Source organism: Sinocyclocheilus anshuiensis, unplaced genomic scaffold (assembly GCF_001515605.1).
Source record: "Sinocyclocheilus anshuiensis isolate Anshui unplaced genomic scaffold, SAMN03320099.WGS_v1.1 scaffold403, whole genome shotgun sequence".
Classification (NCBI taxonomy): domain Eukaryota; kingdom Metazoa; phylum Chordata; class Actinopteri; order Cypriniformes; family Cyprinidae; genus Sinocyclocheilus; species Sinocyclocheilus anshuiensis.
Window position 1 is genome coordinate 318,957 of NW_015552553.1, and position 14,975 is coordinate 333,931.

The 14,975-nt window shown below is 39.4% G+C and overlaps 1 protein-coding gene across 2 annotated transcripts in view; it reads left to right on the forward strand.

The window, feature by feature from the left end:
* The window catches only part of LOC107664518 (sarcoplasmic/endoplasmic reticulum calcium ATPase 2-like), a 61,433-nt gene that overhangs the window by 24,223 nt on the left and 22,235 nt on the right, over positions 1-14,975 (forward strand). For both annotated transcript variants that reach the window (XM_016455110.1, XM_016455109.1), the window contains exons 4-8: positions 2,185-2,289; positions 3,170-3,308; positions 8,717-8,797; positions 8,887-8,972; positions 9,708-10,172. In XM_016455110.1, the coding sequence (XP_016310596.1) occupies positions 2,185-2,289; positions 3,170-3,308; positions 8,717-8,797; positions 8,887-8,972; positions 9,708-10,172 (876 nt within the window). The remainder of the gene's footprint in view (positions 1-2,184; positions 2,290-3,169; positions 3,309-8,716; positions 8,798-8,886; positions 8,973-9,707; positions 10,173-14,975) is intronic.

The following is a 14,975-nucleotide window of genomic DNA, read 5'->3' on the forward strand; positions in this document are numbered from 1 at the left end:
TGGTTTATTTGCCATTGTTTGTAAGCGGAACCGATCTAGTCAGTCCATTTGTATTCTGTTTGAAGTGTAAAAACTCGAGGGAATGCAGAGAGGATCTACAGTCTACTGATACTTATGAGTGAATAGACCTCAGTCAGACAAGTTGCCCAGAGCCATGACTTGACAGGATTTAGCTGAGCTCTGTGATCTAAACTCTAAGCCACTCATCTGTGTGGCTTTCCTCAATATTTCAGTAATTGTCATCTTTCCACTCATTTTGTTTTATGAACTCCTTTTTGCTCTTCATCACTTTCTCATTCTGCCTCTTCGACTATTTTTGGTCTTTGCATTCACTCCCCCCTCATTTGCCTGCCCATCTTATTTCACAGTTACTCGGTGACTTAAAGAAGCCTCAGCTTGGGACCCATCAGTTTGTAATGAAACGTTAAAGACAGACTGTGGAGGACACCAGGAAAACTTGTCTGTAAAAAAAGTACATGAAGTGCCTAAAATTATTAGTGTATTCATGGCCATACAACTTAGCCCATCCCTTATCTTTTTTTTTTTTGTCATCGCTCTCTTCCACTTTAAAGGGATAGTTCACCCCAAAATTAAAATTCTGTCATTAATTACTCACCCTCATTTCGTTCCAAACCCGTAAGACCTCCATTCATCTTTGGAACACAAATTAAGATATTTTTGATGAAATCTGAAAGCTCTCTGACCCTGCATATACAGCAACGCAACTGATATGTTTCCAGACCAAGAAACGTAGTAAGGACATCAGTAAAACGGTCCATGTGACATCAGTGGCTCAACTTCAATTTTGCGAAGCTACGAGAATACTCTTTGTGTGCAAAGAAAACAAAAAGAACATAATTTATTTAACAATTCTTCTCCCCAAGTTAATATATTACGCCATTTTGAAGAGTACCCCAACGCATGCTCGCTTTCTCCTGAACGTAATAAACATAATCAGTTGTTTACGTTCAGGAGAAAGCACACTACGTTTCTGGGTCTGGGAGCATTTCAGTTGCGCTACTGTCTATGCAGGGTCAGAGAGCTCTCCGATTTCATCAAAAATATCTTAATTTGTGTTCCGAAGACGAACGCAGGTCTTACAGGTTTGGAATGACATGAGGGTGAGTAATTAATGACAGAATTTTCATTTTGGGGTAAACCAACCCTTTAAGACATCGAAAAAGTCAATATCATTTTTTTTTTGCTGCCTCTAGCTATTCTTTTAAAGAAATTGTTGGCTTCTAATGCCATTGAACAAATCTTTTTAGGTAAACTCACTCCATACTTTCTGGGAGTTTCGAACTCTGATGTGAAGTTGAACAGATGAACACTGTTAGAAATATAATGAACTTCAAGGCTGTCTCTGCATTCTATTCCAGCTGGATTTACACTCTAAATGTACCTTATCATGCATATTGCATGAACTGCTTTTTAGCTTATAAGGTAACTTGGGTTTTTCTGAAAATGCCTCCCACCCCGAACTCCCACATACAGTATCTGCCCGGGGCATGTACCTGATGGCATGATTTCACTGGAATATTTGTAATGGGTGTGGAATGATCCAGTATCTCGTTTCAGAACAGTCAGAGTCTGATGTTTATTGTGCTATTTATTTAACAGGGGTACTGTCGGGTCCTTGGGGTTCAACAGAAAGGACTTTTTCAGTTGTTTGTTTGTTTTAATACTTTGCTTTCTATGCCAACGGAAGATGTTTTTTATGTTTAAGAAAGAAGTCCGCTCTCCAAGGCTGCATTTGTTTGATCAGAAAAAGTACAGTAAAAGCAGTAATGTTGTAAAATAATATCACAAATTAAAATAACTTTTTTTCTATTTGAATATATTTTGAAATGTAATTTATTCCCGTGATGGAAAACTCACTTTTCAGAAGCCATAACTCCAGTATTCAGAAGGAGAAATAATTTGTAACATTATAAATGTCTTTACTGACACTTTTGATCAATGCAATGTGTCCTTTCTAAATAAAAGTTACAATTTCTTAATTAATTTTGTTTCCAAACTTATGCTAGTGGACCGAATGATAAACTGTGTATAAATATAGTGTGTCTATCATTTTATTTATTTTTAAGAGTATTTTTGAATACTTTAATTCTCATTTCAGTAACCTTAACAGAACTGAGCTTTGAATGTGAGGTAGGAGTAATTTATGTTGTGTTTGTTCATTAGGTGTTGGCACTGTTTGAGGAGGGGGAGGAGTCGACCACAGCCTTCGTGGAGCCTATTGTCATCCTGCTCATTCTGGTGGCCAACGCAGTCATTGGAGTCTGGCAGGTGGGTGTGTGTGTGGGCTGAGAAACTGAAGGACCACAAAGAATTTCAACTAATGATCAAATCTATCTTCTCGATGACGAAGAGTGAGTCTGCTTGATGTCCTACTGTTTAGCATTAGATACTTTACTACTACTGCTACTGCTACTACTACTACTACTACAACAGTCTTCTGTTCCTAAACATGACAAGTGATTATCAGGTGTTCAGATTTGTTTATTAGTGCGTACATAAGGATGTGACATGTAATTTACATTTATAACACAATATCTGGACACAGCAGTGGACAGCGTTGACAGTGTTAAGAGATTTACCTAATTATTGTAATCCTATTAATCCTATAATCCTTGTCATGCTATATTTGACTTCTATTTAAATTTAGAAATCGCATTTCTGAATTCTGGGAAATTGATTAAAGAGGAAAAGTTGTGTATGTTCACAAATGTGCTATGCCTGTTACACCCTATTAGAACTATTGATATTAATGATGCATCTGTCAAACTTTTGTCTGATAATTCTGTGGCTGACAACCGATATGATGGCCAGTACTTTATTTTTTTTAAATATTTGATTTATAATATTAATTTTAATATAATTAATTATATTATATTTTTAAATTAATATTATTTTTATATTCTAATATTCATTTTAATATTATAAATTATTTATTTTTATTATCTATTATTTTAAAGCTTTTATCAGAACATTCAAATGTACAGCAAGAGAACTAGATAACCATTTATTTCTTTTGAAACCTGTAGGAGTAGGCTACTGTTGTTTAGCCTAATCAGACCAATGGCATAAATGAAACAAAATGAAATACGGGCTGTGCAGTGCATGTGTATCCTTGCTGATCCCTTTGTGTGGTTTTGTATGGTCTCAGGAGCGAAATGCAGAGAATGCCATCGAGGCTCTGAAGGAATACGAGCCAGAGATGGGCAAAGTCTACCGCATGAACCGCACTGCCGTCCAGAGGATCAAAGCTCGAGACATTGTGCCTGGAGATATTGTGGAGGTTTCTGGTAAGCTTGGACCTGTTTCTACTCTTTCCTGTTCCCTCTCATAATTTTCCCTACTCTCTCTGTCTATTTGATAAAACCTCATCTGCTCTCAGTCAGAGGTACTCAAATCTGCAGAGAGATTTTGTTTGTGGAACAATAAGGATACTCCACAGCCTCCAGCTCCAGAGTCCTATGGACATTTGGAGGTTTCTGCTGATCATTTACCCATGTGGTCTGACATAATATGCAGTGGAGGTGGCCTGGTCCTTTTTTTCCCCATCTTCCAGTCATCACCACCTCTCGCTGTACCCAAAACACACAAACACGGGCTGTCGTTTTCCCTAGTCTTCCCATTGGCCTATGTGTGGCTGCCCAGAGTGTGTGTTTGTGTGCATTTCACCGCAACTGTGCCCTGAACGGGAGCCCTTCAGGGTTTCTCTCTCTCGGTGTGTGTGTGTGTGTGTGTGGGCTCCTTGCCAAAAACTTGAAAGCAGAGCAGGAATATCCCAGACTGTCTTACGTAAGTGGCTTTCCTGTGAGTATGATGGTGCCAAGCAGAGACATGCAGGAAAAATCAGTGTGTGTGTGTGTGTGTGTGCGTATTCTGTTCATTGTACAAAGCTGAAAAGTGACTAGTACTCTTTCTCTTTCTCTCTTACCTCTTTTTGAAACACAGTTTTTTTCCACACTGTCAGTCCCACCGTTCTCCACCTTCATGTGACTACAGGTTTGCCAATGCCTCCCTCACACATACAAACATGCCCACTCTCTGTTAGGGATCCTGCCAATGTATATGTAGACACTGAGATAAAAATAGCCCTGTTGTGTTTCTGTTATGACTTGACCGAATCTGTGCATCACACTCACAATTATTAAGCTAGTCTCAGCTTTAAAGTCATAATTTTTTGCTTCTTTAAACTCCTGCTTGCTAATGATCTCCAGTCAGCGTCAGTCAAGTGTGGAGTAGAAGAGGTGAGGGGAAAGGAGACGACAGCAAGGATCTGCTTTTCACTATTACAGTAAAAACAAAAGAAAGGTCAGACTAATAATTCCTATGTTACACCGCAAGATTTCCTGATTCATGTTTAAGAGCATCCGCATTCATTCAGAAACATGGATGCGGCCACATCGCTGTGAATTGGAGTGAAATTGAGACTGGTGCGGGGGGAGTGAGAGGGAACGTGTGTACGGAGAGATGCAAAATGTGAGGGAGGTAGAGAAGGGAGAGCGGTGCGAGAGCGCAAAGCGTGAAAGACAGATGAGCAGGAGGGAGCGATAAACGCAGCAAGATGCAGAGAGAAAGAGAGGCAGGCGGGAATAAAGAGATGTGGATGGGATGTGGGTTACATTACCTGTTTTAGCACGGTGGTAACAAGCGCCTCTTTGTTCAGGTCCACCGTTTGGACTTATGCCTTGACAAGCCCGCATTCCAGCGGCCAGATTTTCCTCTTCACGCATGTACACACACTCCCGCTGTCAGACTTCACCCCTTGACACCTATGAGCCATGTCACCATGGTAACGGCCACAGAGTCTCTCCCATGTCAAGGTCAAACTGACAGACATGTAAAGTAACTATCAGACATCACTGTCAGTTCAGATGTTTCCAGCATCAAGTTTCTGTCCTTCCTGAAAGCAAAAATTGTGCGACAGCATGATGAAATTGCACCAAATCGGTCCATATTTTAAGTCATGTACAGCTATGTTAATATTCAGCTATGTTGAATGGGATTCTGGACGAGTGAGATGTAACTGGGGGATGTAACAAGCAAAATGCAATAAAATAAAAAATAATGCAACCATCAAAAGTTGTGCATTGTGGTTTGTGCCTGGAAAAGAAAGCAAATCAGCTTTTCATATAAGAATTAGGATTCATTTTTATTATAAATAGGAATTATTATTATGTTGATAGCCCTAGTTTTTGTTAATCTTTGGGTTTACACAAGGAAAATTGAGTAAACGTAATGCCAAATTAATACAAATTAAATATTTACCACATTTTACAACATTTTAATTTTCACAGTAAATGTATATTTAAAGATAAAAAATATATATTTAACTGCCTTGTGTTTTAGAAAGGTGGTCCTTTGCAAAGGAGTTCTTTGTATCTAGGAGTCATAACATCAAAAAATGTTGACAAACCCTTATCCTAGAGCATTTTGAACAAACTTTTTTGTTGAAAAAAAAAATTTTTGTTGCTGTGTAGTTAAACACAGTGGCCAGTTTGATAGATATTTTTGGATTGTGAGGGAGATTTTTGGCATTTTCCTCTTCCTGAGGCCTTGAGCACTTCCCAGCCTGCAAGCTGAACAAAAACTAGACAAGGTGAATTAGTCCGGGGGGAGAAGAGGAGAGGTGTTTCCACTCCAGAGGTCTGCAAGAGTGGAAACGGCTGGCACTCTATGTATCTTCTGTACTTCGTTATCATTGGTAGTGGAGGAAAGCGAGATGCCACTTAGGTTTAAGATCCGTCCGCTAGTTTATAGCCACGAGAATCCACTAACGAGGTGTAGACACATTCACACACATGCTGAGCTGCTTGTGCTGAGTTCATTGGTTATAGTCGTAGCATTTAACAAGTCCTGTTCGGTAAGTGGGAAGCGCTGGCAGGACAGAGGTGTTGTCAGCTGCATCTGCTGAAATATTTCTCAATTTCTGTCTAAACTGACTATGCCGATGACATAATCTTGTTGCTAAGCTCTATCAAACATGTGTAAGCAAACACACAACCCCAACCTAAAAACCCTTTCACTTTCTCTGGAGGTTGAATGAAAATTACACATCGGAAAATGGCGCTTGTGAGAACTATAAATTGGTTACTAGAGAAAAAAAAAATCAAAACAGATGGCAACCAAAAATATAACCAACAACACCCATTCCCCTCTCCTCGCAGAGTCTTTCCTGGACCCGCCATTCGTGAGTGGCAATTCCATCGGAACTTTTGGTGCGGACAACCAAGAGAATTGGAGGTCGGAAAACTGTGTTCAGCCATTTTCTTGCATGTATGAGTACTATAGATATTTATAGATTATTTACACTTTTCAATTTCCAGTTAGCCCGGCATTGTGTCAGCGTTCGGCCAACATTATGTTTGCGGTAATCACAGTGTCCGAAGTGGAACTTTCCCTCGACTGTTGCGGAGGCTCAAAAATAACATTCTCACTCCATTAGAATACAGAAAGCCTGCAGATTTGGAAAGACTTTAGTTGTTTTTTCACGCTCTTTGGGATGAGTAGCAGTGAAGCATCGACTGTTTTTTAAAATAAATTCCCTTCAGTCCCATCATCTTTTAGTCAAACCCACAGGCTGTTAGAGACCGTTTTGATCAGCATTTGCAAACATCTTGAACTCGCCAGCCTCTGTTATTACACCGTTCCACGTTTACAAGTAAGCATGCGTCACCCGTTCTAATCAAGTTTATGCCCCATGTCCATGGAGGCCTGTTTCCTGCTATCAGATGCTTGCCATCTACTGTCATAATGTCTGTGTATATTTAGCTCACTTTGCATTGTTCTGGCTCGGTATGGCGAAAAGCGGTTCTCATTTGCATTTAGATGGCTTCAGTACCCATTCGCAGTGAGACCGAGTAGGTGGGAGACACCGCTAAAGGGGGAGAGAGAGAGCAATAAAATCCAAGAAAGAGAAGAGAAAGGTCCATCGTTCTGGGAGCATAAACAGTCTCCTGCCCACCGTGCCCTCTCTATCCCAACTCCCACGCAGAGCAGCCCCTGATGGGAGTGTTGTCTCCCTCGCCAGAGACCCCAAGGCTGATGTGAGCCATTCCTGCGACGTGGGAGGAAGAGAGACCGCACGGCTGAGAAATCATGTCCAGAGGGTTGGAGCAGAAAGAATGGAAAAAGAAAGATGGGATGAGAGTTTTACTGTACATGATAGTATTATGCAACATCATGTGACTATGACTAACAAATGATTTATTGTGCAGCAAAACAACAAAAACACAGACTGACGATAACTTTTTTTTTTGTCCTGTGAAAAAGTTGACATTCAAACTTCTTCAGAGTTTCACTTAAGCATGATTCTTTCTAGACTGTCTGGACCACTCATCCACTATCTGTCTAACAGTGTGTAAGAGACTAATGGGAATTGTGGCTGCTCTCTTGCATGCCTTGCTGCCCCCAGGCACCTCTAGCTCAGCCTAAGGGCTTAAATGTAGTATAATTACAACACTAAGGGTCTCTAATTGCTGTAAAATGTCCTTTAAGTGCCCCCGCAGCCTCTTTGTCCTGGTCCAGGAGCTATATGACATGGGGATGAGAATTTGCAAGTTCTCTGACACCCACCCATATATATATAATATATAGTAGATGCGTATATAGTATGATGTCTGTGTGTGTGTAAATGTATCAGTTGATGTTTTGAACTTTCTATTTATTAAAGAATCCTGAAAAATGTATCAGTTTACAGAAAAGTATTAAGCAGAGCAGCTGTTTTCAACATTGATTATAATAAGAAAAGTTTGTTGAGCACCAAATCAGTGTAGTAAAACATTCTGAAGAATCCAAAGAAGAGTGTTTGTATATGTTGAATGATGGCTTGAATTCAGAGGAAATCTTGGGAGCTTTTGTTGGAAATTTGTGTTCAGATTCCATTGTGTATATGCCATGCCATAGCTCACAACAAATTGTCAAGGCTTTTGTTTAATTGTAGTTTTCAGGAAAAAAAAAGAGGCTAATTTTTGTCTTTTCCTCATTTTCAATATGCTCGATTTGTGATTTGCTGTATCACCCTTTGTTTGAGCTGTGAATGCACAAGCAGATCCCTGCAGCTTGTGTGATGAGTATATATGAAGCTTTGTCTTGATTTCTCAGGTAGGAAGGAGCAAAGGTTCATTAAGTCAAGCCACTACACAATATCTACTGCTCAAAGCCTAAATGACTACAAGAGCTCACAAAACCCAGTTGAAAATGACACCTATTGACTGATTCTGTCTCATCTAACTGGCTGGGCTTTTCCCACCTTGTTTTTTTCTTTTCTTTTGTATTAGAAACTTTTTTTCTTGTAAACATAGTGCATGAACCGAATATTGATCACTCCGTGTACTCCCATCAACTGGCTATCGAGCGGTGTTCCAGTGTGTCTGCAGTTAGTCTTCGAGGTGGTGTCTCTCTCGCTCTTTCACTTTTTTTTCCCTTTTCAGTTTCTTTTTTGCTTTGTTTCAGGCTTTGTGTCCTAGTAGCTCGGCTTCGATCTGTTGTAATTAAGTGTTTACCTGGAAAACAAGAGGTCAAGAACAGCCTTAAATGATGGCTGTGCAGTGGCCGGTCTTATTTCATGTTTATGATTGCAGTTTTGACCCTTCAGGCATATGTCCTACACACCTTTTTCGACTTGTCTCACATTCATCAGTAATGTAGGAGTGTCTTTGCCTGTTTTTTGATGAAGTAACTCTCAACCCATTTTGTTTTATAGTTGGAGACAAGGTGCCAGCAGATATCAGGATCACTTCAATCAAATCCACCACCCTGAGAGTGGACCAGTCCATTCTCACAGGTACTGTGGACGTCTGAGATGACCAGCTTAGCATTTCACTGCTCAGTTCTCGGTATGGCTTGATTTAAAACTACCAATGTGTTCTTTAGGCGAGTCTGTGTCTATTATCAAACACACTGATCCTGTGCCAGATCCACGAGCTGTCAATCAAGACAAAAAGAACATGCTGTTTTCTGTAAGCATTTCACTTCCTGTTTTGAGAAGAGAACTTTATCTCATGTGCATATAAGCTGTATATTTGCATATAAGAATTACCTACCTCATAGCATTTTTAGTCTTGTTATGCATTACATAATTATTCTTTGCTTTCTTTGTGTTTTTATTATTTTTTTTCTTTGTCTCTCTAGTTTGCAGAATGTCATTATACTGTAGGGTATAATAAGACTTAAGAGTCTAAACATGCTCTTCCTGTCTGCGTTCGTTTGCGGTCATTCAGATGCTATAAGTAGGCATGCATTTGTCCGCTCTCAATCCACTTAGGTTGCGCTAACATCATCTGGGGATAGGGAACACCCCAAGTGACGTTATTGGCATAGAGAGTGATAGTATAACGTCAGAGTTAATGCAGTCTGCCTGTTTTCTTCTTTAGTCGTTTAAAATAAACTGTATATGGCCTATGTGCTTTTATAGTCCAGCTTTATGCATTTTCCAACACATCGTGGTAATGAAAGATGTAGTTTCCTATTAGTCGAAAATATCCCTAATGACATTATAGCCTACTCCACACAAGTCAATGATTTTTCCAAGCTACGTTTTATAAAATTATATGGGACTGAGGAACTTCTGATGCTGCTGTTATTGTTTCCAAGTCTGCAAAAGTGTAAATTTAGATTTGAAAGGTCTTTTGGTGGCTTTGTTCCATTTAAGTGTATATGTGTTTATATATGCATGTTCTGATGTTTTCCAAAAGGGCACAAACATTGCTGCAGGTCGGGCTATCGGTGTCGTTGTCTCCACCGGCGTTTCCACCGAAATCGGCAAGATCCGCAACCAGATGGTATCAACCGAACAGGAGAAGACCCCGCTGCAACAGAAGCTGGATGAGTTTGGCCAACAACTCTCGAAGGTCATCACCCTCATCTGCATTGCCGTCTGGGTCATTAACATTGGCCATTTCGCCGATCCGGTCCACGGTGGCTCGTGGATCCGAGGTGCCATCTACTATTTCAAAATAGCTGTGGCCTTGGCAGTGGCAGCCATCCCGGAGGGTCTTCCAGCTGTCATCACCACCTGCCTGGCATTGGGCACCCGTCGAATGGCCAAGAAAAATGCCATTGTCCGTTCTCTGCCCTCAGTGGAGACGCTGGGATGCACCTCCGTTATCTGCTCAGACAAGACGGGGACCCTGACAACCAACCAGATGTCTGTCTGCAGGGTGAGTGATGTGGCTGTTCAAGCCAGATGCAGAGTTGATGTCTCATTCAGCATCAGAACTGATGTCTGCGGGTAGATCTTGATTTTATGTATGGGTAGATGACAGCTTCGTTTTTCATTCTCAGTCGTCTGCTGACATATGGTCCTGTGTGAGCTTTTTTCTTTTTATATAGAACTGAAACAACACAGATTTGAACCTATTTTTTTCATACATTTACAAGAGGTGACTTATTATGCACTATAACCCGAGCCAGAACCATTTTCAAACTGTCATGAAGTGAGGCAATGGAGGTCGCCTAAAAATTGCATTTTATTTTCAAACTTAAGATAGATTCCCCTGAGGAATTTTCCCCCTTTTTTGTGGGGGGGATAGACCCTTGAGGCCAGAGAGCATCATATGAATTCCTTTCCTACTGATTCCAGGCCTGTGTGTGTACCCTGTTTCTGTGGTTTCTGGTGCACTGGCAGGTGGGTTTCACAGGCCTGGATACTACAGTGGTGTTTACCATCAGAGCAGGTCTTTGATGCTGTGCCAGGGCCTCTTGTACAGAGCTGAGTGATGCAACAGCAGCAGCTTTCTCTGGCTGCCATATGGAAGACCACAGAAACATACCAGGCACAACACAAGAGTTGAGAGGGAAAGAGAGAGTTGGAAGTACTAGACTTGGTGGGATGCTGAAAAGCAGTCCAGAGCCATTTCAAAGACTCAGTTGCACTTTTTAAGTGCTTAGAGACATGGCGTAATTATTAGGTTCTTGTCCAGTGTACTTTTTTTTTTACATGTTCCCTTGTATTCTTTACTTAAAAACAACAACATCTCTTTTTTGATGATGTGTGCATCAGTGCGTGGGTTGGGGATTAATCCAGCCCCTCCAGCAACCGTTTACTCACATGTAATCGCAATTTATTTTACATCAATACATTAAGACAGAAACTAAACTGCCTTCTAAATAGCCAGCTTCACAATGGTCCTCATCAGAGCACTAAAGTAAAACCGTTTAAATGCTAATTTATTATAATGTTTATAGAATATATTCAACATGTCAAAACTGCAGAAAAATAATCTGTGTATTTACACTGTGTGGCATCTGAAGTGCAAGCGCCATAGACTACCTTATTGATTATAATCGGGGGGGTGTTTTAGTTTTGTAGAATCACTCTGTTTGCTTTCAGTTGTATATTGTGTGTTCACACTGTTTAGTCTTAGTAAATAAAAAAATAATTCCAGTTTACAGACATGCTCCAAATTACAAATTCACTTCAGATTTACAGCTGCTTTTTGAGATGATTTTTTTGACACCATTGGAGCTGAATGATTGTTTAATCACAGTAGTTGTTAAATGTTATCTTGATTATTTGATAGTGCAGAGACATACACTACCATTCAAAAGTTTGGGGTCTAAGTTTTTTTTTTATGTTTTGAAAAGTCTCATGCTTACCAAGGCTGCATTTATTTGATAATATTACAATTTAAATGAACTGTTTTCTATTTAAATATATTTTAAAATGTACTATAACCACTGTAACTATAAAATGTATAATTTATAAAAATGTAACTTGGTTAAGCTGAAAAAGCCTTTACTCCAGTCTTCAGTGTCACATGATTCTTTCAAATATCCTGAACACTTATTATTATTACTATCAGCACAGAAAACAGTTGTGTTGCTTAATAGTTTTGTGGAAACTGTGATTTTTTCTTTCAGAATTCTTTGTTGAACAAAGTTTAAAATAACAGCATTTATTTGAATTATAATTTTTTGGTAACATTATAAATGACTTTACTGTCAGTTTTGATCGGTTTGCTGAATAAAATTATTAATTGCTAAAAAAAATATCTTACTGATCCAGACTTTTGAACAGTAGTGTAAGTTTGTATTGGTAGGCTGACTATTCAGAGAATGATTCAGTGGTGTACGTTTAGGGCAGGACTACATGTTTGTCCAATGGCAGTCAGGCAGAGTGTTTGGGAAACTGGTGTGAAAACAGTAGTTATTTTTGCAGTTGTATTTGGTGCCACTAATGGTGAAGTACACACTTCACCTTGAAACTTCTTGATCCGGTTAACCAATCACACCCTTATGAACTACCACTGATCTGTGTACTTGTTTCCTATAGAATTAGTTTCTTTCATTTTTCCCACTGTCATATCTTCACGTTCACCAAAGAGAGAAAATCAAGCTCCCATGTTTTTATTGGCATGACTGTACCACCTGTATTCAGAGACAGCACAGCCAAGAACCGCCATGTAGTTTCATTACTTGATCTTTTGTGTTTTAAGGTGTTGTGTCATCATTTCAGTGCCATCACTCTGGCCTAGAGGCTGTTCTTGTTATTACTGAGGTTTTCTACTGTTCTAAAGAAGGAGAGTTTGAACGTGCTACAAGCATTAGGCACCTTTCTATCCTTGAAGAATAATGAAGTGCTGTGGTCTCTTTTATGTCGTTGCTTTCTGAGAGTCAGGACATGTGGAAGTCACTCTGAGACACTCAAGATGTATGTTTGTGTTTGTATGCAATGGAAAATCCTCAACTTGTACAGGCAAGTCGGCAGGACGTGATTGCAACATCTTTTACGTTATATTCTTCTACAGCTGCAGACGTGGATTCATCAAGGCCACAGGCTTTCTGTCCAACCCCTGAGGTAGATCCGTGTACAATATTACAAGAACTGGTTCTCAATTCAGGCCATTTAAAGTCAGAGTTCAGGCCTTATATACATAGCTTTTTGTCACTATGTATTTCATGCTATTGCAAAAGTAGAGAGCAGGAAAGGTTTGGATAATTAATTCTTTTTCTTTCCACCATCTGTACCTCTCCCTCCCTTTTTATTAATTTATCAGACTCCTTGCATCTCCAGCTTCTAGTTTTGTGACCTTTATGATTTCAATTGGAAAATCATGATTGCAATATTGAAGTCATATCAAATCTTTTTTGGGGGGTTTTGTTTTCCAGTGTGGTGCTGCACATATTCATATAAAGCGGTCACTAGCATTTCCATTGTGAGCTACTCCATTGTTTTCTCTGTTTACAATGAAACCCCTATGTATGTTTGTGTGTGCTTTTTTGCGAAGTCCCATGGCATGGAGATTTTATATCCCTAGTTACAATGCCTCACTGCACGTGTGTGTGTGTGTGCTGAACGTCCGTCTGTGTGTCTCTGCCCGAGGTCTCTCCTGTGTTTAACAGCAGGGTGTTCCCTCTGTTCAGAAGCTGCTTAATTCCCTGCAAGTGCCCGGGAACCTTCCGGAAAGAGTCCCACTGCGCTGTGGTAAATATTTACGCAGTCCGCACCCTGATCCCAGACCTGCAACGATCAGAGCTCAAACATTAAGGGCGAGCACTGTAGTCAAACACCACAACATTCACTTTACCAGCTCTTCCTGGACACAGATTTAACCTAGTATCAACCTAATACATCCTATTTAAGGCGTAATTGAAATAATTAAAATAAGGCGTAATTCAATCGTAATTGAAACACTTTTAAAATGAAGAAGATTCACCTGTATCTTGGAAACAAAAACTCCTTTCAGGCTTAGTTATGTAACAGACTGTGCTATTCTTTCAAAATATGCACCAATATATTGACCAGATATATATAAACAGAGTGTGTGTTTGTATATACACATAGAGAGAGAGAGAGAGAGAGAGAGAGAGATGTGCATATATGGTATCTCATTAACATTTCATATCCATTTGTGTATAAATAAATGGCTTTATTTGTCGAGCAGCTGTAAATTAGCCATGATAATATAAAGTCGGCCAGACATTATTGTGAAATAAACTGCCATATGTAAATATATTGCTAAATATTTCTATATAAACACTTTCTGATTATCCTGTTAATATATGTAAAAACGCAGGGTCACACTTTATTTTAAGGTCCAATTCCTACTGTTAACAAACCATTTGCTATGACTTTTGCCTCAATAAACTTCTAATTTGCTGCTTATTAATAATTAGTAAGGTAGTTGTGAAGTTTAGGTATTGGGTAGGATTAGGGATGTAGAATATGTTCATGCAGAATATGTGCTTTATAAGTACTAATAAACAGCAAATATGTTAATAATAGGCATGCTAATAAGCATAATAAGCATTCCTTCTCATCCTCTTCCCGTCATAGCTTGGCCTTCTGCATCTCACCCAGTAAGGGATTCCCGCCTGCCATATTTCATTTCCCTCATATTTTTGTGCTCTGTCATTTCTATTCCTCTCACGCTCTTCCTTGCATCTGCTCCTGCTGCAGCATGATCCAAGAATGCCGTAGGAAGCAGAGTCGCACGTGTTTAGGAAGCCTAATGTGGAAGCCTAATATGGACAATTCACTGTAATGTACTGTATGTTGAACACTTTTTGGTATACCTGGCGCCTTTCGTGTTGCTTTTTATTTTGAAAAGAGTAGTGCTTGTTTTGATTGCCTTTTTCCATTAATATTAATAATAAATATAAATTAATATGAGACATTACCAAATCTCATACACATTTTAATGCATAGTACTGTCACATAGGAAGGAGACTGAGACAGTAAGAGCGTTATATGTATGTGTTTGTGCTAATTTGTCATCAACTCCCATTCTTCATGGTAGGGAACAGGTAACAATGTCAGCCTAAACCTGAAGCAGAAATTCATCACCTAAGAAGTCCCTAAAGAAAAGACATTTCACATGCGAGACAGAATTTTAAAATTGAGCTTGTGGAAATGCGTCCCAAATGGATTCAACATTCTGTTAAAGGGGTCATATGATGCTTTTTTAAAGATCATTATTTTGTGTATTTGGTGTAACAGAATATGTTGACATGCTTTAATG